Source organism: Chelonoidis abingdonii, chromosome 9 (assembly GCF_003597395.2).
Source record: "Chelonoidis abingdonii isolate Lonesome George chromosome 9, CheloAbing_2.0, whole genome shotgun sequence".
NCBI lineage: Eukaryota > Metazoa > Chordata > Testudines > Testudinidae > Chelonoidis > Chelonoidis abingdonii.
The window spans coordinates 73,387,647-73,415,187 of record NC_133777.1 but is presented as its reverse complement, the minus strand read 5'-3'; the positions used below and the strand labels follow the sequence as shown (position 1 = coordinate 73,415,187).

The window sequence follows — 27,541 nt, the reverse complement described above, 5'->3', positions numbered from 1 at the left end:
TCTATCAACTGGTCCTTCTGTAGCGTTTTTCATCCAAAACATGTTACAGCCAGCCATTAACAAAGCTTCACAACAGCATCACTGCAGTGTCAGTCGACATTATCTCCAATTTAAATAGAGGGAAGCTGGAGGAGTTGGAAGGCAAAAGGGAATGAAATGATTTATTCAAGGTCATGTAGTTACTCAGTGGCAGAGACAGAAGTCCTAGCTGGATGCTCTGCACTTTAACCGCTGAACACACTTCCTGTTTGGTTGGATTTTGGGAAGGGAAGAGGAGGGCTTGCATCCTATTGCAGTAGTGGTCTCACCCAGGATGATTGGGCATAAATAAAGAAGCAGCCATGAAAAGGCCGCACTGATGTCAAGTTCCATTAGAAACACATGGACGTAACCCAAAACAATGTTTGACAAATGGAAACAGACAACAGCGATAGGGAATGCCATGTAGTTTTCAACTACTAGGAGTAAAATAAAATGTGACTGTAGGATGGTGAGTCTGGGTCCATAATGTATTTCTCCCAGGAGGCACATGTGGAACTATGTGAGTAATTTATATTGTAACACCTATAAGGCGATGGGGTGAATTCCCATTTAGACAGGTGGACATGGTCCCTGTAACAGAGTGCTGAGGGCTAGCACTTGAGCCAGCACCCTGGTCACTGTTTGTACTAATTAGGTTCCCCTAGAAAAGGCCTAATTGGACAGAGGTGTACCTGATTACCAGGCCAGATTGGAGCTAGTGAGGCAATGAGCCAATTAGCCATTAACAGGGAAGCTGTGCAAAAGGGCACAGGAAGGAATGCTCTGGTGAGGAAGATAAAATGGGAGAGAGAAACAAACCAGCCAGAAAGCTACAAGAGCCCGACAAAGGGGGTCCTTGAAGAAGAGTCACCTTATCTCCCCAGCCTTTGGAGGAGTTAGAAAGTTGAGATACAGCTTGTAAAGGCGCAGAGACATTGTTATGTATGGTGGAGGTATTAAAACATTGAAAATAAACTCATAGTGGCATTTACAGCAATAAGATTTCAGAGCAGCCTGTGTTTATGGAAAAGGCAGGGGTGTGGCACACTGCCCCGTCACAGCCCCTCCATCATTTTCATTGTTTATATTGTGGTAGTGCTCAATACATTCTCCATGCTGTACAGATGCAGAAGAAGACACAGTCCCAAGCCCCAAAGAGCTTTCAAACCAGAAAGACCAAAAAGAAAAACTAGACCCAGGGTAAGGAAAAGAGATACCACATACAAACTAATCACAATGATGATGGATACATGTCTTACAGTTACATAGGGAAAGATCTTCAGCAGGTGTAAATTGACTTCAAAACATTAACTAAGGATCTGGCCAATATATTTTGTTTTGTGTTGGCAAGGGTGGGTGTGGAAGAAATTTGTGAGACAGATACAAAGTCAATGGCAAAACTCATACTGACTGTGATGGTGCAGAATGCTGGCCATGGTAAATAATAGCTTTAAGGGAGCAAAGAAGTGTTTGCTTTCAGGATCCAAAAGTGGAAAGCATATTTAAAAAGGAAACAAATCTTTCTTGCCCAGGACCACTAGATGTCAGTGTGTCCTAAGGAAAGAGAAAAAAGCCACCTCTGGATCCAAAGAGGCCCAGGAGAGCAATCCCACATGCTCTGACTCCCCATGCACTGGTCCCAGATGAAGAAGGTCTCATCAGGAGGACATGTGAGCCTGTTAGGAGAAGAATTCTGGGAAAGGAATTCCTCAAACACACTTCTTTAGGACTGTAGGTGTGAATAAATGGGGTGGGTGTAGAGAGAGCAGAGTAGAAAGAGCACGATCTATAGAAAGTGGCCCTTCATGCTCCATGGGGTTGCACGTAGTGTTTCCGACAAAATGAGGGTTATGCCTACCTGGGTGAATAATGCAAAAAGAGGGTTCCGACAAATATTCTTTCCGCTCTTAATTTACATAATGTTGCATTGGCTGTGTGCATGGCTTTACTGGGGGCTTGGGGGTTATCTTTCTCAAATGACTAAGTTCAACTGGCAAAACATATATGCTGAAAACAGATGTCACAGTCACAGGATTAATTGAAAGTGAGTTTCAAATCCACACGTGTGTGTTTTCAGACCAGAAGTGCTTATGCACGCCCTTGTTGCTGCCAGTCTGATGGCAGAGAATTGAGACAGGATCATGGGCCCACCCCTCTTCCTCATCCCTGGCCATACCCTTTGTGGCACTGTGTCTCCCCAGAAGTGTATCCAAGAGATCAGACCACATGCACTGCTGGCACAAATACTATTTATTTACATGATATGCATCATAGAACATTAGGGTTGGAAGGGACCTCAGATAATCATCATGTCCAACCCTCTGCTCAAAGCAGGACCAATCCCCAAATGGCCCCCTCAAGGATTGAGCTCACAACCCTGGGTTTAGCAGGCTAATGCTCAAACCACTGAGCTATCCCCTCCTCCCATAAGCATGGCAATTACAGGTGGCATAAGTAGGACCTGACACAATCTATTTGAGGTACTTCTATGGCCCTCAAGGGCACCTCACAACCTTTTAATGGATTTATCTACACATCATCCCAAGATGTAGGCCAGTGCTATTGCTCCCATTGTACAGATAGCGAACTGAAACAAAGAGAGATTGAGTGACTCACCCCAGGTTATGTGGGAAGTCTGTGGCAGATCAGGGACTTTAACTTGGGTCTCATGGGTCACAGGAAAGACTGTTAACCACTAGACTGTCATTCCTCTCTGCCTGGCCCTAAATCTTCCTTTAGACTGGCCCTAGCCTCAAGAGCAATTAGATTTCCTAGGAAGTTGGCAGCATGACATGAAAGGGACCATAAGACACATCTGAGGCTGAGGGCCCTATTTATACAGTACCACTAAATGCTAGACTGCCTTGCTATGGAATGGCAACTTAATGGCCAAGATTTCAAACAAGTTCAGTATGTGTTTTGAGTAGAAATGCATGTCTAATTTCTGCATGCAGTTATTGTAACTGCATGCTTAAATCAGATAACTGTGTGTACAAATAGTAAACATGCTTAACTGGCAACTTGCCCAGATAATTACCCAATTTGCACATGCAATTGCAGCATTTGCCTGTCTGCTTAGTTTGAAAAACTGTCTGTATTCTAAAACTTCAGAGAGTCATGAACTGATGATCACCAACATTCCCAGACTGGTAATGATCTAGAACAGGGATCAACAACCTCTGGCATGCAGCTCATCAGAGAGAGCCCCTGGTGGCCTGAGCCAGTTTGTTTACCTGCAGCGTCCGCAGGTTCAGCCGATCGCAGCTCCTACTGGCTGCGGTTCACCACCCCAGGCCAATGTGGGCTGTGGGAAGGGCAGCCGGTACATCCCTTGGCCTGTGCCGCTTCCCGCAGCCCCCATTGGCCGGAGACAGTGAACCGCGGCCAGTGGGAGCTGCAATCAGCCAAAACTGCAGACGCTGCAGGTAAACAAACCGGCTCAGCCCTCCAGGGGCTTTCCTAGTGGGCTGCATGCCAAAGGTTGCCAATCCCTGATCTAGAATGTCCAATCCACTGCTACCCCTTACTAGTATGAGGTAAAGCCTGGGGAGTATTCAAATGCTTGAAAATTTCATCTCTTTCTCCTGAAATGATATGTGCTATGTTTTATTGAACCATATGCCCTCATCCCCCAGATAGAAAGGAAATCAGGTTACATTCACTTACTTAATATTGAGAAATACCCCATTCCTATGGATCTGGTTTTCCAGTGTGAAGTTTATGGTGACATGCGTTACATGTTCCCGATTGAAGGTTTTGAGTCGGGATTCATACTCCTCATTCTGGAGATAACGGATCATGTCAGGGAACCAGACAGTAAGGCCATAGTAACTGCAGCAAGGACAGAAAAGGGGTATGTTCAGAATAAAGTTTACACATATTTTGGTGTTGGCCCTGCACAATATCTGACTTGTAAGCAGCTCTAATTTTTGGTTCTCTGTCAGTGCTTTTAGGTAAATTTAGCGCTGGGGAAAAGTGACAGACTGACAGACTGGAGAGCAAAGTCTTCCATTTATCAACAGCACAGGAATGTCATGAGCAATGGCAAAACCTGCCTTGGAGGGACCAACTGCCTTAAGTGACAAGCAGGTACACGTCTACCCCAATATAACGTGACCCGATATAACACAAATTCAGATATAAAGTGGTAAAGCAATGCTCCAGGGGGGCAGGACTGCACGCTCCGGTGGATCAAAGCAAGTTTGATATAACGTGTTTCACCTTTAACGCGATATGATTTTTTGGCTCCCGAGGGCAGCGTTATATTCAGGTAGAGATGTAATTCAGTCTCTAGGGAATTCTCAGCCCTTGAATTATCAGTTGAGATTGCCAATGAAGAAGGCACCATTGGTGCCAACAAGAGATGGGTAAATACAGTAAAAATATTCTATATATATCGAATTCCAATTTTGTTAACAAATTCACTTTTTTGTGTCTGTGGTTCTTTTGTATTCACTTTCTGGAGCAAGTGCAATCAAGTTATATTAGCATGGCTCCTTGTGGAAAGCAAAGGTTAACCACACATTCCGTAATTCTCTGCAAAAGAGAATTGTAAATTCACTTCCTACGAGCATTCACACCAGAAGCCCGACCATAAGTTACATTAATCTGCACAAGGATCAGAAACTACACCATGTGCTGTATGTGACTAATCACAATTAAACAGCATAGTGCATGCCACAGAGCTTAGGGAAATCATCTAACATTTTTTCTAATATTTTTGAATCATGGTTGTATTCAAGAAAGCCATGATCCATTCACAGATGTTCAATGAACAGAAAGACATTTTTTTATTATAAACTATTTGCTTATCTTTATCACCAGATCAGGGGGTGGTGTCCATAGAGTGGACACTAATTTGTTTATAAGTGGACTGAGATCCACCCACTTAGTTGACACAGACCAACAGCCAGCCAGCTGGTAGCAATTACTTTTTGACACTACTAATATAGACAGGATTCAGACAAGGGACCTACAAGTGACAGGCTACCAACCCTTCTTCCCAATGGCCTGGTTTGTTCAAGGTATATTAAACTCTCTGTTATGGGCAGTTATATCACTGAGTAAAATATAGATACTTAGCAGACCACGGCTCTGTCTATTTAAAATAAGATCAAGGGGGCAAAATTTGATTTTCATAACAATTTATTTCTATGCAGTTAATCCCACAAAAGCTGAGAGCACACTTCATTGTAGATGGACCCTGACTGCAACAACTAAGCCCTCAGATGGCTACTGTTTCTTGAGAAAGTTACAGAAGTGACTTACCTAAATGCCATTGAAAACCAAACCGTAGCCAGAATCAGTGTATTCATCTTGTACTGGGCTGTCAAGCAATACAACAGGTTGTCCCAGACCTACAAATCCATGGGAAGAAGTCAGTCACAGAGAAATCTTAGCAGAGATCTTGAAAGATTCATTTCTGACCAGGTCATGAATTTAATATTAACAATGAAGAGAGCTCATTTAAGGAAGATGGATGATCTGTTTAGATCCCAGTGTTTGTTCCAAACTATATTTCATGAGATACATATGAGGACCCGAGGGGACAATGTTCGTGAAGCTTTGCTCCAGTATCCTTCAGTATAAGCATATCTGTAATGAGCTGGCTAGTGTGTACATGTGACATTGCCCTCCACTAAATGGATCTGGAGCTGCTTAATTGTGTCTCATAGAACCTAGACTGCTAACAACTAAGGGAGATTCTTCTTTATTTCAAGTGGCAGAAGCTTGTGCTTCTGGAGCCTAAGAATCTAGGTTTAACCCCACAGCTGCTCTGAAGTTCTGGGCAGGTGTGGTGAGCAGTAGAACGGCAGATGTGAAATCTATAGCTGGCCAAAATGTTTATAATATAATCCTGGAGACTCAGCCTTAGCAAATAGCAACATTAAACAGACAGAATTTTAATTCATTCACTGGGGATAGTATTCTCTGTTAGGTTTGACCAACAGAGTGTTCATGCAAGTGGCAGGGAAATCAGATACTTGTGTGCTGTGGTCTGACCTTGAGATCTTCCTTTAGCCATATACAGTATATCAGTTAAGCTAATCAGTTCAGGAACTCATTGGTGGCTTCGGTTAAGAAGAGATGGGGTGGAGGAGTAAAGCAAATGCTACCACAACCCAGGCCCATTTATCCTACATAGTAACCCGAGGGATGTTGTGAATATGAATCAGAATCTCAATATATCAAAAGCTCTTGTGGGATGGTCCTCATGCTCCATACCTGTTTTAATGTAGTCATGATTCTGACCAACCAGCGCTGGTACCATGACCCTGTTGAGCTCTGGATTTCAATAAACTCATCTATTTGCTTTGGAGTTTTGATGTGGGCGACCTAAAAACACAAACCAAAGTTTCAGCAATTGACCCTGGATGGCTTCAACCATTTCTCTGTTCTCAGCACAATTCTTTCTCTGTGTTCTGCACAGCAATCTTCTCTGATGTTTGCCAGAGAATTTTCATCTGCTATCTTTTCTTGATGTGTTACCATTGATTACGGAGTTTTTCTCATGGGCTAAAAATCTCTCTCTCTGTGACACATTTCAAATGTTTCACATCAACCTCAAACCTTCATTTATTAGATTGATAATAAAATGTGATTCTAACACCAAACATGTTAAGCTAACACACGTACACAATGTGATGTTGATGCCTTCAAGAATCTGCCCGGTAATTAGAGCTGACAATTACTGCTAAAAATTTCAGTGAATAGTTAATACTATTTTAAACAAACTTGCTTCAACTGCTTTCGTGTTCTCTTTTCTTAAAATGCAGCTGGCGAAAGCATTCTCTAACACAGCAAATTTTAAGTGCCAATGGAAGAACATTTGTGGAAAGTCAATTCTGAGTGCATAACTGCGTATGTTTGCATCAGAAAACTCACCCAGCCAGGGAACAGAAACATACCATATGACTAATTTGTCCAGTCAAAATAGCCTGAATTTTGTCTATTGAATACTTGTAAGTAAGTGCTCCTGAATGGGTTATAACCTAGGAATCAGTCACAGCAAGTATTTTGAGTAAAGAACATATTCAAGAAAATCACAATCTGTTCACATGCAGAAAAAGAGGTGAAATTCACTGAATAATTCATTCAGTATGAATGATTCACCCAACTCGATAAAATAGTGTCTATGTTCTCCTGACTGGAACTGTTTAAATGTCAGATCTGGGAATTGTCCCAGTAACAGTTGGTGCATGACTGACTGGCTCCTGCTGGCCAATTAGCAAAATATAACTTCACGTGGAAACTACAAGGCAAGGAGAGCTCATTGCCTGTCTGTGCCAGGAGGTTTCAGTAAATCTTGATTCAACAGCCAAACTCCAGATCTGAAGTACAATATTTCAGACCATTATGACTTATAGCAAATATGACCTCATTAGCTGGAATAATAAGTGTTCATGAGTGTGGTATAGTTTGACAGACTGAGTCCAAACAGGAGCCTTTAGGATTATCAGATGCAGGAGCAGGTATATGTGGATTTGACACAGGAGTGATAGACAATACATGGTTTTAATCCAGGAGCAGCATTGGCTCAGAGGGCCCTAAATCCTTGAGGATGGTCAGTCTCACATTACAATATGAATGTGCCCAGCTTATCCCAGTGCAAGTAGGAGAGAAGCTGGTGTGGATTGAGACTGCTGCTCTATATTAAATGTGGGAGGTGGGGACAGTTCCTTAATAAGGGGCATGCAGCAGAGGGGAGAGCATCTGAAACATGCAGCGTCCTGTTTGCCACAGCTTATAGATCTGCAGCATGACTGACCACCCCAGTTTTAGAGGAGCAGACAATTTCCTTCCTTCCTTCCTTTCTTTCTTTTTATTTCACAGCAGTTGAATAGCTTGTGCCCTGAAAATAGCTCAGGCTCATTAAGCCATTTTCTGACCCTGGAGTCTTAGCACACTTGGAGATACAGTAAATTAATCTCTTGTATTATTGATGGGCTCATTCATTATGGACAGTGCTCCTCCATAACTCCTCTTGCCAGTTAATCAGGCTTTTTGCACCATAAAGCTGAATTCTGCAGCCAAATTTTTCTTCCCTCCCTCCTTCCTTTAAGAGTATGTGCCTTCTCTGACATAGCAACCTAATTCAAGGAGCATTCCCTAGGGGGTGCACTCACTGTTTACAACACACTCACTGCGATTTACAATTAACCCCACCACACGCCTTCTCTGAACTCACTGAATTAGACTCTGCCCAGTTCAAATTTTTCACTCTGAGCATTGGCCCAGTGAGTAATAATCATTCACCTCACTTTCCTCCGGAGAGATTAAAGGCAGGCTACCAGGCAGATGGGATTTGGGTAGCTCATTAGGGAGTACATGGAGCTTAATCAGAGTTTGATTAGAAGCTGGAATGGCGAAATGAGTCATCCGGATTTCCCACATGAGTAATGTCCCTCTCCTTTACTTTGCTCCTAGAACAGAGCAATTAGATGTCTGAGGATAACTGGAAAGCCACTGGTCTATTCACTGTGGTTTATCCCCAGGCATATACAACTCCCACCAACTTTCCTGGGATTGAGCACCGCAAAACAAGGCTGGTGTATGGCCTGTAGTGTGCAGTCCTTATCTTTTCCCATTGTCCTTCCTGGCTGCTGGAGGTCACATAGTGTGTGAGAAGCTGGAAACCACAGGGGGAGAATAAGGCAGCTCTGGTGTCTACTAAAGCAGATTCCAAACCAACATCTGGCATATGAAGGCTCCCATGTGCCAGTGACCACTTTACCACAGTATAACTGCTTTCCAGAAGGAAACCACACTCACCGTAAACACCCTCTCTGGCTCCCCCTTGGCCCGCATGTTGGTATCATGAACTTGCTTGAGAATCATCCAGGCTTCATCATGTTTACCTATCTGGAAACACCAAGGGAAGAATATCTCAAGTCAGCCATTAAATACTATGGTCTCAGGTCATGTGGTTTTAAAAATGACACAAGGAAGGCCCAGGCCCAGGTGTAACGGAGCAGTGCTGTGCCGCATTGTGTGCTGAGGAGGGAGAAGCAGAGGGCAGAAGGCTGAACCATCAAGGTTTATATTTGCTGACTGTGCAGTAGTTGTGTGGCAGAAGAAGGAAACCACTCTGTAATTATTATTTGGGAAGTGGGAGTTAGGCAAATTGTTGTCTCCAGGCTAAGCAGAAGGTATGTCAGGAGACATGGTTCTCTTCCCAGCTCTGCTAATAATTTGCTGTGTAACCCTGGGCAAGTCGATGTGCCTCAGTTGTTCCATCTATAAAATGGGAATAAATAATACTTACCTACATCACGGTGGTGTCTGAGGTTTAATCCGTGTATGTCAGTTGCTTGGAAAGCCTCAGGTAAAAGGTGCTATGTATAATAAGTGCAAGGTGATAACAATAAATAATTATACACTGCCCCTTCAGCGGTGTGGGTAGTGCACTTCCCCTACTGGGCTGAGAGCCAACCCCCCCCATGTATTTTATCCTGCTCCTGTTTCTTGCCCTTTACTCCTCTTCCTGCCCAGCTCTACTATTTAAATTCCCAAAGGGTACATGCTTGTGTTTTAATCAGGCACGCAAACCCTTTGATGGGTTTATGAATCCCAGGTGTCTGCATTTTGCTTGTTGTTTGATGCAGATGTCAACATTAAAAGGTGATATGATGAAAGTACTGTATGTGATTAGCACCTTAATACAGGGAGTCTCTGAAGTTTTAAAGGAAATTGGCAAGCCAACATGTGGGTGTGTGGCCAGGGGACTAGGAAGAGGGCAGTGAAGAGACAGCCAGAAACACGCGAGGACCAGGTCTCCTTTGTTAATTGATATTGGAGTACAGTTTTCAGATGAGTCATCTTACCTCTAGCAAAAACCGTGGACTTTCCGGCATGAATTTAAGTGCCACCAGTGAAGAGATACAGGGAAGAACACAGATGATTACAAATACCCTCCAACTGTGGAAGTGGTACTTGGTTCCCATGCTGAAACCCCAGCCTATGAACAACAAAAGCCAGAGTGAAAATTCTGTCCACCTAGTCAGATTTCTCTCTCAGATACCCACTGGACCATATGGCCTCTGTACAAGATGGTGATAGGCTGACAGAGTCCCATCTGATGAAAGATTTATTATGTCTGGTAACAAATTCCTTTGTGGACTCTATCAGACAGTCAGATGGGTAACTGCCTATGGGTTTGTGCTGAGCACAGACAATAGAATCGGTTATTAATAAGTTCCTGCCTTTTTAAAATCTTCCTTTATCTTTAAGTTTAGAAATCATGCTGGAAGTGAGCTATGCAATAGAACTAAGGATGAGAGAGGACCTAGCAAGGGTCACATGGGATCCACTGGTATATTTTATTTCACTTCTGTGGCCTCCTTATATAACATTACAGAGAATTTCTAATACGTAGCCCTTTTCTGATTTCCAGAGCACTTACGAGACAGCCTGACAACATATCTGTAAGGGAAATGTTAGTTCCATTTTACAGAGGATGAAGAGGGGCAGGCAAGCAAAATGATTTCCCCAGAACATACAAAATCAGCATCTGAGCTGGGATTCAAACTCAGAAGATCCTTGCTTCTAGTGCTGCATTTAGGCTACGCTTCACTCTGGGCTGTCTCTCATGCTCTGCCCAGGCCACAGAGTCATCAAACAAAGGGCACAAAGGAGGCTGAGAGCAGTGCAGACACTTTAAAACTCAAATAGCAGCTTGACCAAAGCAGGTTTTTGGAGGGTGCAATCAATCAAACTTTAATCAAAGACACACAAAAAAGATCATGAATCAAAATTCTTTCTTTCTCAATTTGCCTTCCCACAGTCAGATCGCAGCGAGGATGTTTATTTCAAATGTTTCTTTATAATATACTCTCACTCATAATATTGAAATAAACGAGTTACAGCTTTTGCAGCGATAAGGACAGTATCAACCACAATGCTACACATGTTCAATTGAGTTCCAAAACAATATGGAACAGAGAGATACTGGAAAGGAAAAAACGTACAGCACGGGGCTCGGATGCTCCAACATGTGATACAGACAATGTTGACCATCTGCAAAATTTAAATATTACCCTTTAAATGATTGGGTTTTAAAACCATGTTTGCAAATAATGTATGTGCTTTAGCTGACACCATTTCACTCTAATTTATATGTCTGTTCCAACAGCCTGTTTCTGGCCAAAACTGGAAGGTTTCTAAATACAGAGGGTAGTTTTAGCTTGTAAGATGGGTAGGTGGGTGGGTAGGTGGATGGATGGATATAGTCCCTCTTCATGATTTTTTTGGACTGTCCTACTTTTCTCAGACAGGATTTTGCAAACAGCTGGCAAGACTGGATACTAGGGGAATTAATCTATCTCAATAGATACTGACAGTCTGATGTTTTCCTAGGTGATGCAAATGAATGACCAGAAAAACAATGTGACATGCAGGTTTTTGTTCCTCATAGCAGTAATGTACTTTCTCTCTACCATATTCAACACCATGGGAAAATCAGTAGAAATCAGATATGATCCCAGCAAATTTAGGTTTTAGAGAGACATATTCACAGCCAAAAATTACCCCAAATACACTGGTATCTGGCTAAGACATGGTGGGACTTAGCTCTCAGCCCCAATGTTAGTGTTAATCAGAGTTACAATTTATTGATAATTGCTTAGCTTAGCTCTGCAGTCAACATGGACACGAGCCATGAGGTTACCTGAGTCAAACTATCTCCAAATTCAGGGATTTGTGGTCCTGGGTTTGAATGTTCATAAAGAGAGGCCAGCATTTATAATCTGCAGTACCAAAGGTATGCTGTATTAGAGACTTTTACCACAAAGGAGCCATCACCCATCATCCTGCCTAAGTATCAATCAGTTTCTCTCTATCACTGGTGCGTATGGGGCCCCAATCACAATAGTGTCTATAATGCTAGAGCCAGACAATCCTTCCTGTCCTGCTGAGGATGTCCTGACTTGCAGGATGAGTTCCACTGATTATCTCTGAGTTCCCACAAAAAGGCAGGCGGGATTTGAAAGTTCCAGGATGGCAGGGGTGAATTTGGTTGCAGCTGGTACAAGTGTGTCTGACTCTGGTTTTACACACCACAGAAGCTGCAGGGCTAGCTTGCAACAGATCATGTTAAGAATCGATAGCCAACCAGATGGGGGGGGGTGGGGGTGTTGTTAATGAGTGAGGGCTAGTCTATACGAACAGTTAGTGTGCAACAAGCTAGGGTGTAATTTGACAACATACTAGCCTGCCGAGCACTAACTGGCCATGTGGGGTCTGCTACCAGGCACGAAGATTTCCATAGTACACTTTAATCTACGCCAATTTGAAATGGGAGTAGGTCGAAGTGCACTATGGAATTTGTAGTGCACAGTGGCAAAGTCAACGCAGGCAGTTAGTTTGCAGCAGGCTAGTGCACTGTAGATGTGCAGTTCAACTTGCCATGCACTAACTGTAAGTCCTTATATCTGTGTGCATGGGGTGGTGTGGATGTGGCGTTATCTGTAACCGAAAGCACAAAGCAATTACCATAGTGTGGAATGATGCTCCAAGCCATTGCAGAGGCATAAATGCCACCAATCATCCAGAACATGCAGAGCCAACTCAGGTGTTCTCCCCTCTTCTCACGAGATAGGAATTCAGAGAAATAAGCAAAGACGATGGGGAGGGATCCCCCAATGCTGAGGAGAGAAAACATCACATCGGAAGAATAAAGGAATTTGCCAAACAGGTGTCACCAGCACATCTGGAGCCTCATAGGTTTGGATTCATTTACAGTAAAGGCCTCTAGAGTTACAGCCCCACAGGGGAAGGGTAGCCTTTCTTTCTGGAACTCATTGGAATTCACAGACTCTCTACTTAGGGAGTCATGAAAGAAGAATATCAAGCTCCCCATACCAGGTTGTTCTTAAACATGAAGAATGCACAGGAAGCTTGTCATGAGCAGAAAGTTGATTTTGCTTTCCCATTTTAACAATGTGAATTAACCTGGCTTCGAGGGGACATGGATATGCTCAGCAAAGCATTTGTGATTTGGATGCTTGTGCCCTAGAAAACTGGAGGACTGCACAGGAGAGCGCAAACAGCTAGGCAATAACAGCCTTTGGTTGCTAGTGACTCCAGCCACATTTGACCCAGTCCACCGAAGGGAGGACCCATTCTTCAATGCCCCTTCCCCATCCCCTGCACCATCTCATCAGAGTAGCTCATCTGCCTCATGACTCAGAGATGGAAGGAGCCAAGGAGTACTGGGATTGCATGAACTTTTAGAAATGTTTCTGAAGCTCTACAAAACATTTTGGAATTAATAATTTTAAAATGGGCCAATGTTTTGAGGTGCCTCCATTTTGGGGTGTCCAAATGAAGACACCATAAACGGTCTGAGTTTCACAAATTCAGTGTTCAGTTCTTTCTGAAAATCAGTCCCCCTCAATGTGTCTCGAGCCAGACACTGAAAATCACTGGGCACTTCGGAAAATCTTGGTCATGGGCCCAAATTCACTTATCACATCCACGGTGTAACCTTACTGACGTCAGTGGAGTCATTCCTGGTTTAATTGCATAAGGAGGGAATGAAATCTGCAGCCGCTTGTCAAAGGTTTAATAGAAGTTCTCTCTCCTGAACAAAAGCTTCCCTTTTAAAAGGCAAAGTTCCAAATGACTATAGATGAGAGGATATGGGCCCTCCCCTCTCTCCTTATTAATAACATGGAAAATTATAAAGAGTGAGCTCTGGAATTCTGCCTTTGCCCAAAGTGTCTTCCTGATGCTTTGTATAAGCCAAGCCATACCATTGTATCAGCAAATTGGGAGACTGTATGGCTTGGGAGAGCTACAGACCCTTTCACCTCTAAATCACCTATTCAAATTCAGAGCAGGTCAGTCGTGACTGAAAGTTACCAACTTACTGTTGTTCCATGCCTACGAAATGGGTAGAGATCTCAGTACAGGTCCTAGTATAGACAAGAGACTACATTGCACCCGTGTTCACACTGTCAGCAGGGAGACTGAGATTTCAGTGACTGAGTTCTCTTACGTCATCTTTGAGGTATCTTATCCTGAAGTGGTGAACAGATGCTGTTGCTTCCTTTTATGTACCTGTTTTCTGGCTAAGACCTCAGACTATCTGACAGTCAATTTTCCAAGCATTAAATTGTTTTGTTTAAGGAAAAATAAACTATATAATCCCCCTTGTCTAGTGCCTTCTCCCTGGCTGGCTCTAGATCAGGGGTGGCCAACCTATGGCTCCAGAGCCACATGTGGCTCTTCAGAAGTTAACATATGGCTCCTTGTATAGGCACCAACTCCGGGGCTGGAGCTACAGGCACCAACTTTCCAATGTGCCAGGGGTGGGGGGGAGCTCATTGCTCAACCCCTGGCTCTGCCACAGGCCCTGCTCCCACTCTACTCCTTCCAACCCCCTCCCCTGAGCCTGCCGTGCCCTCACTTTTCCCCTCTCCCCCCAGAGCCTCCTGCACACCATGAAACCGCTGATGGGGAGGTGCTGGGAGGGAGGGAGGGGGGGTGCTGATCAGTGGGGCTGCTGGCGGGTGGGAAGCACTGGGAGCCAGGGGTTGGGAGCTGATTAGGGGGTTGCTGATGTGTTACTGTGGCTTTTTGGCAATGTATATTGGTAAATTCTGGCTCCTTCTCAGGCTCAGGTTGGCCACTCCTGCTCTAGATCCTTCCAGGGTGACGTGAACATTTTATTTAGAATACACACATGCTGTATAGAACCTGTCCAGTCAATCTTTCAGTTTCCTCAGCTGGCAATCCCAAATCATTGTGCAGTTTCATCTAGCACAAAGGGTTCTCCCATCTTAAACCTCAGCCTGTAGCTGAGGGACTAAAGAAAGTGTTACCCACCCGAGGCCTGAGATAAGGCGGCAGAAGAGGAAGAATCCATATCCCTGGACGAAGGAGGAGAGGAATGCAAAGGCAGCGTTGATTGCGAGTGATATGATGAGGCATTTCTTCCTTCCCAGTTTATCTGCCAGGCCACCCCAAATGACAGCTCCCACCATCATTCCCAGGTAGACTATCAGCCCTAGAGGAAAGAAAGATGGAGCTGAGTGACATCCTCTCACATGTGCAATACAGGGCAATTAGGTCGATAATGCACACATATCCAACATTTGGAGCACTTCCTCACAAATTCCAAACCGCCACCAGCCAAGGCCCTGTTAGCAAATATTGAAATACTTGACCAGCCTGAATTCCTGTCAGTGTCTGACACATTCACTTTCTACTTGAGCGAAACAGCACCCTTTGCCAGATACCAGTCAGGCCAAAGATGCTTCACCAAGTGCTAGTGATGGGCTCATACTTCCTCATCTGAGAATCAAATTTCTAGGCACTGTAAAGTCAGTCATCAGCTTTCAGGAGGAGTACGCCTGCTGATGACATCCAAAATGGTACCTCAGGCTACTTCAGAGGGAGTCATCTAATGTCGCTTTTCCAACCCTTAGACTTTCAAAGCCCCATGAGTCTGAAGGAACCTGCAATCATATTTGTTTGGAAAGTTCTGGTACATAGTGGGTGCTCTCAGGATACAAAATGATCATTATGAATAATAACATTTTGCAAACAGGGTAGGCTCAGCTCTCAAACATAAACCCCTCAGTCAACTGGCTGTTTATTATTTCCAGGAGCTGCTCTCTAGGGAGTCAGTGCAGCTGAGTTGTCTGAGCATGAGGCTAGAGGCCAGGAATGCCTGAATTCTACTGGTTCTTCTGCCACCAATTCATCCTGTGTCCTTGAGTTTCTCCCAGCCTCAGCGTGTCCATCTGTACAACCATGATAATGATGCCTGCCTCCCAGGGCTGTTATTAGGACTGAGTATTATTATTGTTCTCAGACCCTCTTCTGACTCAATTCCAGGTAACAACAAACACCCGATTTACTCTGCTTCAAGTGAGATCTCATTTACCCTACCCACCCACCCACCTAGGATGACCAGACAGCAAATGTGAAAAATCGAGACACGGAATGGGGAGGGGTAATAGGAGCCTATATCAGAAAAAGACCCCAAAATTGGGACTGTTCTTATGAAATTGGGACACCTGGTCACCCGAACCCACACACGCACACACACACACGCACACACACACAAAAAGCCTCAGGAGCTGGCTCATTTGACCAAGCCCGCAACCATCTCTTCCCTAGCATGTCTCAGGCACATCAGCCAGGGCCAGGCATAAGCAGCTTAGAAAGCACTTGTCCCTGCTGTATGCCACTAACTGCACAACAGAAGTCTGACATCTTATATCTACTAACCCCTCGCAGTGCAACTGGTGCTGAGGGAGCACTGGGAGGGGTGCTGTATGGTGGTTGATGATAACTCAGGCAACCGGGAGAGGGCAGAGGGAGAGCTAAAGGAATGGAAAATTTCTTTGCAGGTTACATATTTCATCCAAGTGCCCCTTTAAGTATATCATCTCCTTTCCTCTCTGTATTTCATAAGACATAGACTTCTGAGACTACAAGGGACCATTAGATCATTTAGTCTGACCTCCTGAATAACAGACCATAGAATTTCAGCTAGTTACTACTGTATTGATCTCAATGATGTGTTTGACTAAGGCATATCTGCCTTGATCTGAAGACTTCGAGAGATGGAGAATCCACCACTTTCCTTGGCAGCTTGCTCCAAGGGTTAATTATTCTGGCTGTTAAAAAATTGTGTCTTATTTCTAACTTGAATTTGTCTGACTTCAGCTTTTAAACACTGGTTCTTTGAAAAGAAACTTTTAGTGCTGGCTGAAAGTGCTGGATTGAGAAGAAAGAATTGATTCACCCCTGAAATAGGTATTCTGTGCAGTAGCAACAAGTCATGGCTTGGTCTGGTTTGCAGCTTTCGGATCTTTGATTTAACTTTCTCTATTAGCAAATTCCCTATATTAATTCTTAATCAATGGAAGACGCAATATGGGAGGCGATCGGCCAGGAACAGTTGCCCGAGTGTCTCTCAATAATCCCAGAGGTGATGTGGACATGCCTAGACATTTGGGTCAGGTAGTCATCTGCTATCAGTCAGTGTTATTCCATTGAAATCAATGTCATTCCACTGACTTAAACTCGCTGAGGATGTGGCCCTTCAAGTAGTTCATTTGCTGCTGTGTAACTGTGCTGCTGCAACTCCAACTGTCCAGGAGTGAAATGTCTGGTGACCAAGTAGATTTTCATCATATGTTCTGATGGACCTGTAAGCATGTTGAGTCTGTGGTGTCCAGGCAGCACCTCCAGGAAGAACATTATAGCATCAGCAGCTATATGGCTAATAAATTGGGCGTGGAGCCCAAAGCTTCCCCTCAGTGGGTTGTCATCTTCAAGTTATTGAGTCACAGAATAGTTTAGGAGTATCAGGAATAGTATGTTTTACTGGCAATTTCATGTGAGAACCCAGGGACCCAGTGGGCCATGGGAGAAAATGGATTTGCAAAGTTACCAAACTGTTTATCTTCCTCTTTTTTAATTTTCTCCCAGGAGTCCGAGGCAGAAAACCCAGGGCCAAGTGAAGGAAGGTGAACTGACCTTCATCCTGCTGACATTGGTGATAGAAAACCCAACCAACCAACCAGGACTAAAATATCAGCCCCAAAACAGAGGCTACTGACTGGACACTGTTAATAACTCAGCAAGCAATGAGCATCCTCAGTTCCAGCAGGCATTCTTTTTGGTTCCCAGAGCACTCTACCCATCTCTGGTGTGCTTTGATCAGCCACTGCAGTAACTGTCCCACCTGTAAATCTGGGAATGGCCCTGATTTTGCGGTTTGCCATCTCTCTGTCTATAAAATTGTCTCAATTACATCAGCCAGTAACATTTTAAAACAGAAAAGGCAAACTAAGCTCTCTTAATTGTGATGCAACACTGCTAGCACTGAGCCACTGGTGAAACAGCTAGAGAGAAACCCAGCCCAACCTGTCTTGCACCAAGAGTGATGTGCAGACAGATTGGCACTGAGATGCTCATAAGATAAACATGTGGATGGTATCCCAGATGAAGCTCCATGAGACAAGCCTCTTGATTCCCTGGGACCTCTGTGAGCTGGGACCCAAAGTCAGACACTCCTAGGCAAGGCGCAAGCACCCACAACTCCTGCTGGAGACAAAGAGATGAAGGGGCTCAGAACCCCCCAACAACCAGCCCGCTCCCATGTAGGTGCCTATATATGGTTCAGGGGGCCGATACTGTGAGATTCTGTTATTCTGGGATGTGTTAGGAGTGGCATGTGTAAGACAGGAGGTAATTGTCCCATGCTACACAGCACTGGTGGGGCATCAGCTGGAGTACTGTGTCTAGTTTTGAGCACCACACTTTAAGAAGGATGTCAACAAATTGGAGAGAGTCCAGAGGAGAGCAACAAAAAATGAGAAGATGTTTGGGAAACATATACTATGTTAGTCTAGAGAAGAGAAGGCTGAGGGGGGACATAATAGTCTGCAAATGTCTAAAAGGTTCTCATAAAGAGGACAATGATTAATTGTTCTCCATGTCCACCAAGGGTAGGATTAGAAGCAATCGGCTTTGTTTGCAGCAAGGGAGATTTAGGCTGGCTATTAGGAAAAAGTTTGTAACTGGAAGAGTAGCTAACCATTTGATCAGGTTTCCAAGGGAGGTTGTGGAATCTCCATCATTGGAGGTTTTTAAGAACAGGTTAGACAAACACCTGTCAGAGATGGTCTAGATCTACCTAATCCTGCCTCAGTGCAGGGGGCTGGACTGCATGACCTCTTGAGGTCCCTTCCAGCCCAACATTTCTATGATTTACAGCCCTGTTTCTAGACCAATGAGGTTCTGGTAAAAGTCAGGGCTGCCCAGAGGCGGGGAGGGCAAGTGGGGCAATTTGTCCCAGGCCCTGCAGGGGCCCCCACGAGAATATAGTATTCTATAGTTTTGCATCTTTTTTTTTATGGAACAGGCCCCTGAAATTGCTTTGCCCTAGGCCCCTTGAATCCTCTGGGGAGCCCTGGTAAAAGTGTCCTTTCATAGGCCGAGCTAAAGAGGTTCAGCCCTCACCCTGAGTCAAAGCCTGTCTTCACTGAGAGTTACCAGTGCTTCTCAGAAACTGGTTCTATGATGTGTAAAACCTCCTGTCCAAAAAAACTTGTCCGTGGGAGACCAGGGCACAGTAATGAACATTCTTCCAATACATAAATGACTTGACTTAAGCTGATGACTGCAGGCATCATTCAACCATTCGGCAGAGGATTGATGAAGGGCAGCATCTGGCACAGTCAACTCCAATATTCTTCTGGATTGTAAATAGCCTATTTTTTTGTGTGGCATATGTTAATCAGATCTTGGGAAAGTACATACGACTCAAAACACTGACATCCCCTAACTTGAGCTGCGGGATTAACTCATAGTGAATTATTTAGTTTTCTTTTTCTGTTCACAGACTTTCCATGACCTAATCATAATTTTCTTTCATATATTCATTGTATGAATTTGTTCAAATTTTTTTTTCCCAATTATTCTTTTTCACTCTGTGGCTTGATCACAAACAGTTCGCTGAGCATATTTGCTATTCAAAATTCCATCCACGTTGATCGGTAAGACAGGTAATAGCATAAATAGTTAACACATATTCTAACAGGCCACTTCACTTTGACTGGTCCCTTAGAGCAGTGTTTCCCAAACTTAGGACTCCGCTTGTGTAGGGAAAGGTTCCCGCAGTTCCCATTGGCCTGGAGCAGTGAACCGTGGCCAGTGGGAGCCACGAGCAGCCGGACCTGTGAACGCAGCAGGTAAACAAACTGGCCCGGCCCACCAGGGGCTTTCCCTACACAAGTGGCATCCCAAGTTTGGGAAACACTGCCTTAGAGTATGTGCTAACTACTTACTCTAAACTATCTGTTGGACATTGTATGTAGGGCCGAGCCAGGCCAGTTTGTTTACCTGCCAGCTCTGCAGGTTCAGCCAATCGCGGCTCCCACTGGCCGTGGTTCACTGTCCCTGGCCAATGGGAGCAGCAGGACGTGGCGCGAGACAAGGGATTTGCTGGTTGCCACATCCCGCCATCCCCATTGGCCTGGGACTGCGAACCGCAGCCAGTGGGAGTCGCGATTGGCTGAACCTGTGGACACGGCAGGTAAACAAACCGGCCCAGCCCTCCATGGTGCTTACCCTGGCGAGCCGCGTGCCAAAGGTTGCCAACCCCTGCTCTAACCCCACAAACTGCAGCTGCTCTGATTCCACCCAGGAGAGGGAAGTGGCTACGTGTCCTGGGCATGTTGGTTGGTGTGTCACAGTCACCTATCCCGCTGATAAATCTGGCCAACAGAATAAGGGATGATCATGCAGCACCACTAAGCCCATGTTCCTGCACCCAGATTAAAAATGAATGATCAGGCAGAGTTAATTGTTTTCTGCAGGGAAAATCCAGGTTGGCAGCTGTTCATCCAAAGCTTCTTAAAAACAACAGCAACAAAAATGAATCTGATCAGGAGGCGATTGTTGCATTCTAACCTGCCAGACTCCTTTTTTGTAGCCAGTGATCTATTATTATATCTGAATATCCCGACTGAAGGCTTGGGAGCCAGGTGCCCAGCCCTGGAGGGTATTTGTTATTCAGCAGCAGCCGCCCAGCTCAGAGTAAATGAGCAACTGCTCCAATACTCTGGATATTTTATGGAAGTCCCCCTTTGTTATAAACTGTCTGACTCAGCCATTTGGACTGAAGCAAACGCTGCTTCTTCTCTTTCTGCAAACAAGAGACCTGGTGGACTTGAGAGCTTTGTTAGAGGAGTGATAATATTGAGGGAGATCCACAGTTCTGCAAAAGCATCAGGACTCATTTCCTTATTTTAGGAACTGATCCTGTATTAGCAGATATTGAGGTGCTTTGTGCACCACAGCTGGTGACCACAGACACACTGCAGGTGCAAACTGTCAATCTGCAACAATGTCTGCATTGTGCATGGGCTCTGTATTGGCATCCTTTGCTCCTCAAGGGCTGAACTGAGGCTCATCACCCTAGTGCCTCAGGATGTCATCTAAGGGAAAAGAGGAGACGTATAGTCAGGCCTCCTTGTGCCAAATCCTGGTTTCCAAACTCCAGGGCACAGAGGTCAATTTAGGCAACAGCAGTTGCTCCTACCAAGTTGAAGGTACTCAGCTCCAGGAAGGAGAGAAGGGCAAACATCTGTTCACAAGTGTATCTTTGCTTGGTTTGGAGACAGAGCAGGATTTGGCCAATAGTGTTATTTCTAATCGATGATAGGATTTGATTTAATTGCATGGCTGGTGTCAGTGAGACAGTTGATGCAGGGAATGTAGTGCTTTGAGTTTAAAGTCACTGCAGACTGGCAGCTTTATGTGGTGGGGAGGAGAATTTAAAGGGGCAACAACTGCACATGAAGGAGCAGCCCAAGAAGGAGCCTGGAGCTGCTATGGTAGCTGAAGAACAGATCAGATTCTGAGCTCAGGAACCCAAGCTAAAGGTGTGCCCCAAGGTTATTGCTCTGTGATACAGCATTTGGTAAGATGAGTTCTATGTAAGGTGCATTAAAGCTATTGATTAGTGTTGCAAAACATAACTCAGTGGAAGTGGCTTCTTTTTAGTTTCAGATATTTTTTTATTGAGTCTTGTAAAGCAGTGGCAATGGGTAAGTCAGCCCCCAAAACCTTCAAACAATCAAGATCTGCAGCCATCACTTCAGTGGCTATCAGAGGCGAACCACTTCACTGGTTTCTGAGGAACTGGTGGTCAGTTACAGTACAACCCACTCCACAGCTGAAATGAAATCAAAGGAATTATTTATTATGATGGACAGTTGGGGGGAGTGTCCTTTTGTGAAGACTACATGCCCCAGCAAACATCATAAAACCTTCATTTAGGCACCTGCACTAAAATACTCCACCAATAAGTGCCAGAATAAGTAAAGGAAAGAAGATGTGCTAACAGCAATTTTCCTGGATGGACATCCTACAACGATGAATGATATTCATCATTTACTAATCTTTTACAAAATGTGGTCAATGTTTTTCTTCTGGGGGAGTTGTGCAGGAGGCCAGTTATAGAAAGGCTACATGATTTGGATGAGGCTACAGAAAGAAGATCACCAGTTTGGTAAAAGATACAAAACAGAAGGAAAAGCAAGTAAGGATCAGAGCAGCCAGAATCCAAAGGAATCACAGCTACTTAGGTGACTGAGCAAATGATGATCAGCCTCAACAAAGGTACAGTCATTAATTAGTCTATGCAGAAGAAACCAACCTGTGAAATGACAGCCTAGTGGGACTGTCATCCAGAGTGCAGTGCACAAAAGGGATTTAGGGATTACGGATAATTGAAATCATGGCCCCAGTCCATATACCACTGCAGCCAAAAAGGCAAATTAGATATTGATGCAGGGGATATGAAGGAGGTAATATTGTTACTTTCTAAAACCATTGTGTGTTAAGTCCTTTCTGGAATATTGTGAGCATGGTCCCACAGCAACAATTCTATTACCTCCAAAAGGAAACAAGCGTAGATATTAGGTCAGGGGTCGGCAACCTTTAGCTCGCAGCTCACCAGGGTAAGCACCCTGGCGGGCCAAGCCAGTTTGTTTACCTGCTGCATCCGCAGGTTTGCCGCTCCAGGCCAATGGGGGCCACGGGAAACAGCACGGGCTGAGGGATGTGTTGGCCGCAGCTTCCCATGGCTCCCATTGGCCTGGAATGGCAAACTGCTTCCAGTGGGAGCCGCGATCAGCCGAACTTGCCGATGCGGCAGGTACACAAAATGGCCCAGCCCGCCAGGGCTCTTACCCTGGTGAGCTGTGTGCCAAAGGTTGTCAACCCCTCTATTAGGTATTGGAAATCTAAATAATAAGCAGAACTGGACAAAATAATTTGATCAGATTTTGAAACTAAGTTCCTTCTTCCTGTTTTTTGCCTTCATAGAATATTCTAGGGAACAAATTTACTGTCAAGAATGTCCAATGAAATAGCAAATGTTATAAAACTATAAAAGGCTATTCACTGGAAACAAATTTTGAATTTGGAAACTTGAGAGTTCACACCAGAAACCTAATTCCAAAAGTTATGGTCATCCAGCCAGGGACAGAAGTATGTTGTGTGACCTAAACCCAGGGTTGTGAGCTCAATCCTTGAGGATGCCATTTGAAGATTGGTCCTGCTTTGAGCAGGGGGTTGAACTAGATGACCTCCTGAGGTCCCTTCCAACCTTGATATGCTATAATTCAAAGCAAAACTAACTAAAGAAGCACAGATGATGGATATTCAATGTAACAGCTGTCAAAACAATTTAGAGAACAATCATTATTTGCAGCCATTATGCTGTGACTAATATAAAATAATGAATATATGTGAGAAGAATGCAATCTGTTCAGAAAATATTTGTCAAAAGAAAAAGGTGAAATTCAAAGAATAAACTCTTGGTTATGAATAATTCAACCAGCTGTAGCTATGCAGAAAATGTAAAGGCATTGAGTTTGTTCCCATTGAAAAAGAGGAAAACTTGGAGGTGCCATCATCAAAGTTTCCAAATTAAGAAATTCTTTTGGCTTCTGTTGAAATTCCATCACCAGTGTTGTGCAAGAGGTCAGACTAGAGATCACAATGGTCCCTTCTGGCCTTAAACTCTATGGATCTATGAATAAGAAAGGATGGATACAGTACTATGCTATGCTAAGTGCTTATTAATTTATTATTACTATTATAATATTCCAGCAAAGGTGTTAGAGACAAACTGTCCTAGTTTCAGAAACCAAAAGACATAAGGTAAAATTTTCAAAATTACCAGAGTGACTTAGGTTCCTATGGGGCAAAATCACTTTTGAAAATGAGATGTTGGAAGTCAATGAGATGTAGGCTCTTAAGTCAAGTAGGGGCTTTTGAAAATTTTACCTATGGTCCTAAGGACCTGGGAGTAAATAGGGAACTCAGGCAGAATGATTTCACGCAAAGGAGTAACATTCCCTGGAGTAGATTTGTTCTTACAGAAGATTGGGGACAGGGTACATTGAACAAATGGAAGATATGAATAAAATAGCCAAACAAAAGGTAGGCATGTTGAGTCGGATGACCTTTTCTGTTCCTGATATTTCCTATTTGCTTTTGCTTGTAGGACAGTTGCTGCTTTATCTATAGATCTCACTGCCCTGGAAAATGGCAATCAAATGATACAGAAAGAAAATTCCCATTGGTTCATATAGCATTTGCTTTGTTGAATAAACAGAAGTGGAGATAGCTCACCTACCATTTAAAATGACTTACCCTACCAGTTAAAAAATGAGTCACCACACTTAAAATAATAACAATGGGATTTTCCTATTAAAAGGGAGGGGGGAACATATATAAACTAGCTGTGAGTGATTTGTGGCTGCTGGGAATTCTGAGGGAATTCTGCAATGTCAAAGCAAAGGTGGATTTAGGAACCCACAGAATCTTCCAACATGCCATTGAAAATGCGCGCTGAATATTTTACTGGGTGCCTCCAGCACAGAAAGTGGGTGTGTGTTTGCACTCAGTGTCATTCAAAATACCCCCACCGGTCTTGTCCATCGATTTTAAATTCATAACACCATCTGGTTCCCCCCTTCTCCCTCACACCTAGTCCCTCTGCTAAACTGAAGTCTTCAACAGAAGAAGCCAAATTAATCATTTGCCATTAAATGAAAAGCTGTTCATTTTGGCTCAGATAAAATTACTGCTGTGTTTACAAATGAGGAGACAATCATCACACTGCACCAAGCTCTACCTTCACAGCTAGAGAGAGCACCAGATGTGCAAATACTGCAAAGAAGATATTGGCCAACACTGACTGGAACATTGGTAGTGTTTGTGCCTCTTTCATGCCTGACAATTCTAATGAACTTGCAGGCAGAAATGTTGCAGGAAACCTTAAGAAATATATTACAGAATATTCATGAGCAGCAGATTTGGGTCAAAATCATGAACAGCGGCACCCAAAAACTGATTCTAAGTGTCCAGCTACACAACAAGCTTAACCACAGCAGTACAGAGTTTTCTGGCTTGGTTAAGAGTATCGTATTCTAACATGGTTGTTTGCAGCATTGTCAGGACAATATACTTATGGAGATATGTTCATAAATCATGTGATGGCCTAAGTCATAGGCTGCCATGGTTAAGCTTGTAGGCCCAAGGCACAGAAAAGGGTGGGCCATCGGTAGGGCCCTACCAAATTCACGGCTATTAAAAACGTGTCACAGACCATGAAATCTGGGTTTTTGTGTGCTTTTTTCCTATACTATACAGCAGGGATCGGCAACCTTTGGCACGCAGTTCACCAGGGTAAGCACCCTGGCGGGCCGGCCTAGTTTGTTTACCTGCCATGTCTGCAGGTTCGTCTGATTGCGGCTTCCACTGGCCGTGGTTCGCTGCTTCAGGCCAATGGGGGCAGCAGGAAGTGGCAGCCAGCACATCCCTCGGCCCATACCACTTCCCGGCCAGCAGCCTTGTACAAATCATTCAATTTATCCTTGTCTCAGTTTCCTCTTCTGTAAAGTGATGACAATAAGCCTACTTCACTGGGGATTTGCAAAGATTAAACTATTTGAGCTCCTCATAGGAAAGGTGCTAACTATGTAAGTGAAAGATATTATTATGCATCTTTTAGAGTATTTATACACTTACTGGCCTGTGTGAATAAGTGATAATATTAACCCCCTGAGATGCTTGTAATAGCAATAATGAATGCACATAGTACCGCCAATCAATATGCATGCATGGAAGGTATAATCTGATTGGTTGATATTTCTCCAGATGCCAGAATTGCTCACTTCTCAAGTGAATAGAAACTTATTGACTCACCACAGAACTGTTTTCAGCCAGTCACAAGGCAGGAATTTTCTTGTTTGTTGCAGTAGATTTAATATATTTATTTATTATTATTATTATTATCATTTTATTTTATTTATTACAGCATCAGACAGCTAAAGCAGAAATGTCTGACGAATAAGTGGAAATAACCTGGTGACAAATTAGCAAACTTCTCTGCCCACAAAATTTGAAAAATAAATGCCATCAATGTGCTAAAATATTCACTGCTATGGGTGTGGGCTTTTAATTCCCCCAGCATTGGTCTTTGAACTAACGTTCCACATGAAGGGAAAACCCAAATACTTGTTCTTTACCATTAGGAATAACTGGGGTTAAAACAGCAGTTAATTTGCATCTGAAGTAGAACTGTTTATTTTCAGCACAAAATTGAAATGTTTTATGAAATTTCAGAGGTGTCACATGGATTTCTCACATTTCAAGAAGCTCTATGGGCATTTGTTTGGTTGCAGTTTTTACTGGAGCTGACTCTAATTTTGGTAATTTTTCCACTTTTTCTGAAGGGGGAAAAACATGCAAAACACCAGAGGTGCTGGAACAATTTGTATAGTGGGGGTGCTGACAGCCATTGAACCAAACTGTAAACCCTGCATATAATGGAAACCACTTCAAGCCAGTGGGTGCAACAGCATCCCCACACCCCCAGTTCCAGCACCTATGGAAAACACTGGGACTTAAAGGCAAAACATCCTTTTGGCAAAAGCCAAAGTTCACCAGTTTACGCAGCACCACTTTTAGCTCTTGCAGTTTGTCTTTCTTCTTTTCTTAAATGGTTTGATTATTTCTCCTATTCATTTTCCATTTGCCCATTCCCCTCCACCCATGACCAAGAGAACGAGAGCCACTTTCATAGGTGCAAACATTAGCAGCTGCCTGGAAGTAACCTTAGCTCTGTCTGGAATGACCTAATCATGTTTCCTTATCAAAAATACGACTAGAACAGTCACCAGAGAATAAATATGAACCCTTGTGCTGATTCTATTTGTATGTAGGAAAGGTTAGGGATAGTAACTCATGCGTCTATAATGACCCAGGGGCCATGGTAATTTGAGTGAAAGCCATGCCCACTCTAATAAAACCTCTGCTCATTTCACATAGACACACTCTTGCAGATTATCACTGCACATTAGGCACAGATTGAGCCAAAAGTGTTCTTTGATTGCTACCATTATTCTGACAAGTCAGTCTATAAGTATCATTGAACCTTGAGCATTAACAAGACTAATTTGCCAGAGTACAACCCCTAGAACATCAAAGAACTGAAATACCCAGAGAGAAATGAGCATATGTCAGAAGCTCTGAGCTTCCTGAATAGGTCTGACTACTGTCTCCTTTTTTGAGTAGTTGGTGTGTGGCCAGGAAAGTTGAGCCAGGAAAGGTTCCAAGGAAGCTTAATTTTTTTGTATCCATCATTAGCACCTTTATAGTTCTCCCCTTCAAGTGCTAAGCTCAGTTGTGCCTACGCTAACATGCCATGCCCTCCTGGGTGCTCAGAAAAGGAGAAATCCTACACCAAGGGCACAGAACCCTTCTGAGCCCGAGGGTATTTGTGTCATTGAGTATTCATTATTCAGGGTATGTCTACACTGCACGATTATTTCGAATTAGCTTAAACCGATATTACAAAACAGATCTAATAAAATCGGTTTAGCGCGTCCACAGTGGGATCACGAAATCGATTGTTTGCGTCCATGGTCCAAAGCTACCATCGATTTCAGGAGCGGTGCACTGTGGGTAGCTGTTCCTC

At 43.8% G+C, this 27,541-nt stretch overlaps 1 protein-coding gene across 7 annotated transcripts in view; it reads right to left on the bottom strand.

The window, feature by feature from the left end:
• Positions 1 to 27,541, bottom strand: part of SV2B (synaptic vesicle glycoprotein 2B) — a 769,788-nt gene that overhangs the window by 675,166 nt on the left and 67,081 nt on the right. For all 7 annotated transcript variants that reach the window (XR_012656569.1, XM_032783004.2, XM_032782998.2 and 4 more), the window contains 7 exons: positions 14,848 to 15,028; positions 12,511 to 12,662; positions 9,846 to 9,979; positions 8,794 to 8,883; positions 6,247 to 6,357; positions 5,290 to 5,378; positions 3,688 to 3,852 (listed from right to left, as the gene is read on the bottom strand). Coding sequence is in view for 6 of the 7 variants with exons in the window: in XM_032783004.2 (XP_032638895.1) it covers positions 3,688 to 3,852; positions 5,290 to 5,378; positions 6,247 to 6,357; positions 8,794 to 8,883; positions 9,846 to 9,979; positions 12,511 to 12,662; positions 14,848 to 15,028 (922 nt within the window). In the remaining variant the exon portion in view is untranslated. The remainder of the gene's footprint in view (positions 1 to 3,687; positions 3,853 to 5,289; positions 5,379 to 6,246; positions 6,358 to 8,793; positions 8,884 to 9,845; positions 9,980 to 12,510; positions 12,663 to 14,847; positions 15,029 to 27,541) is intronic.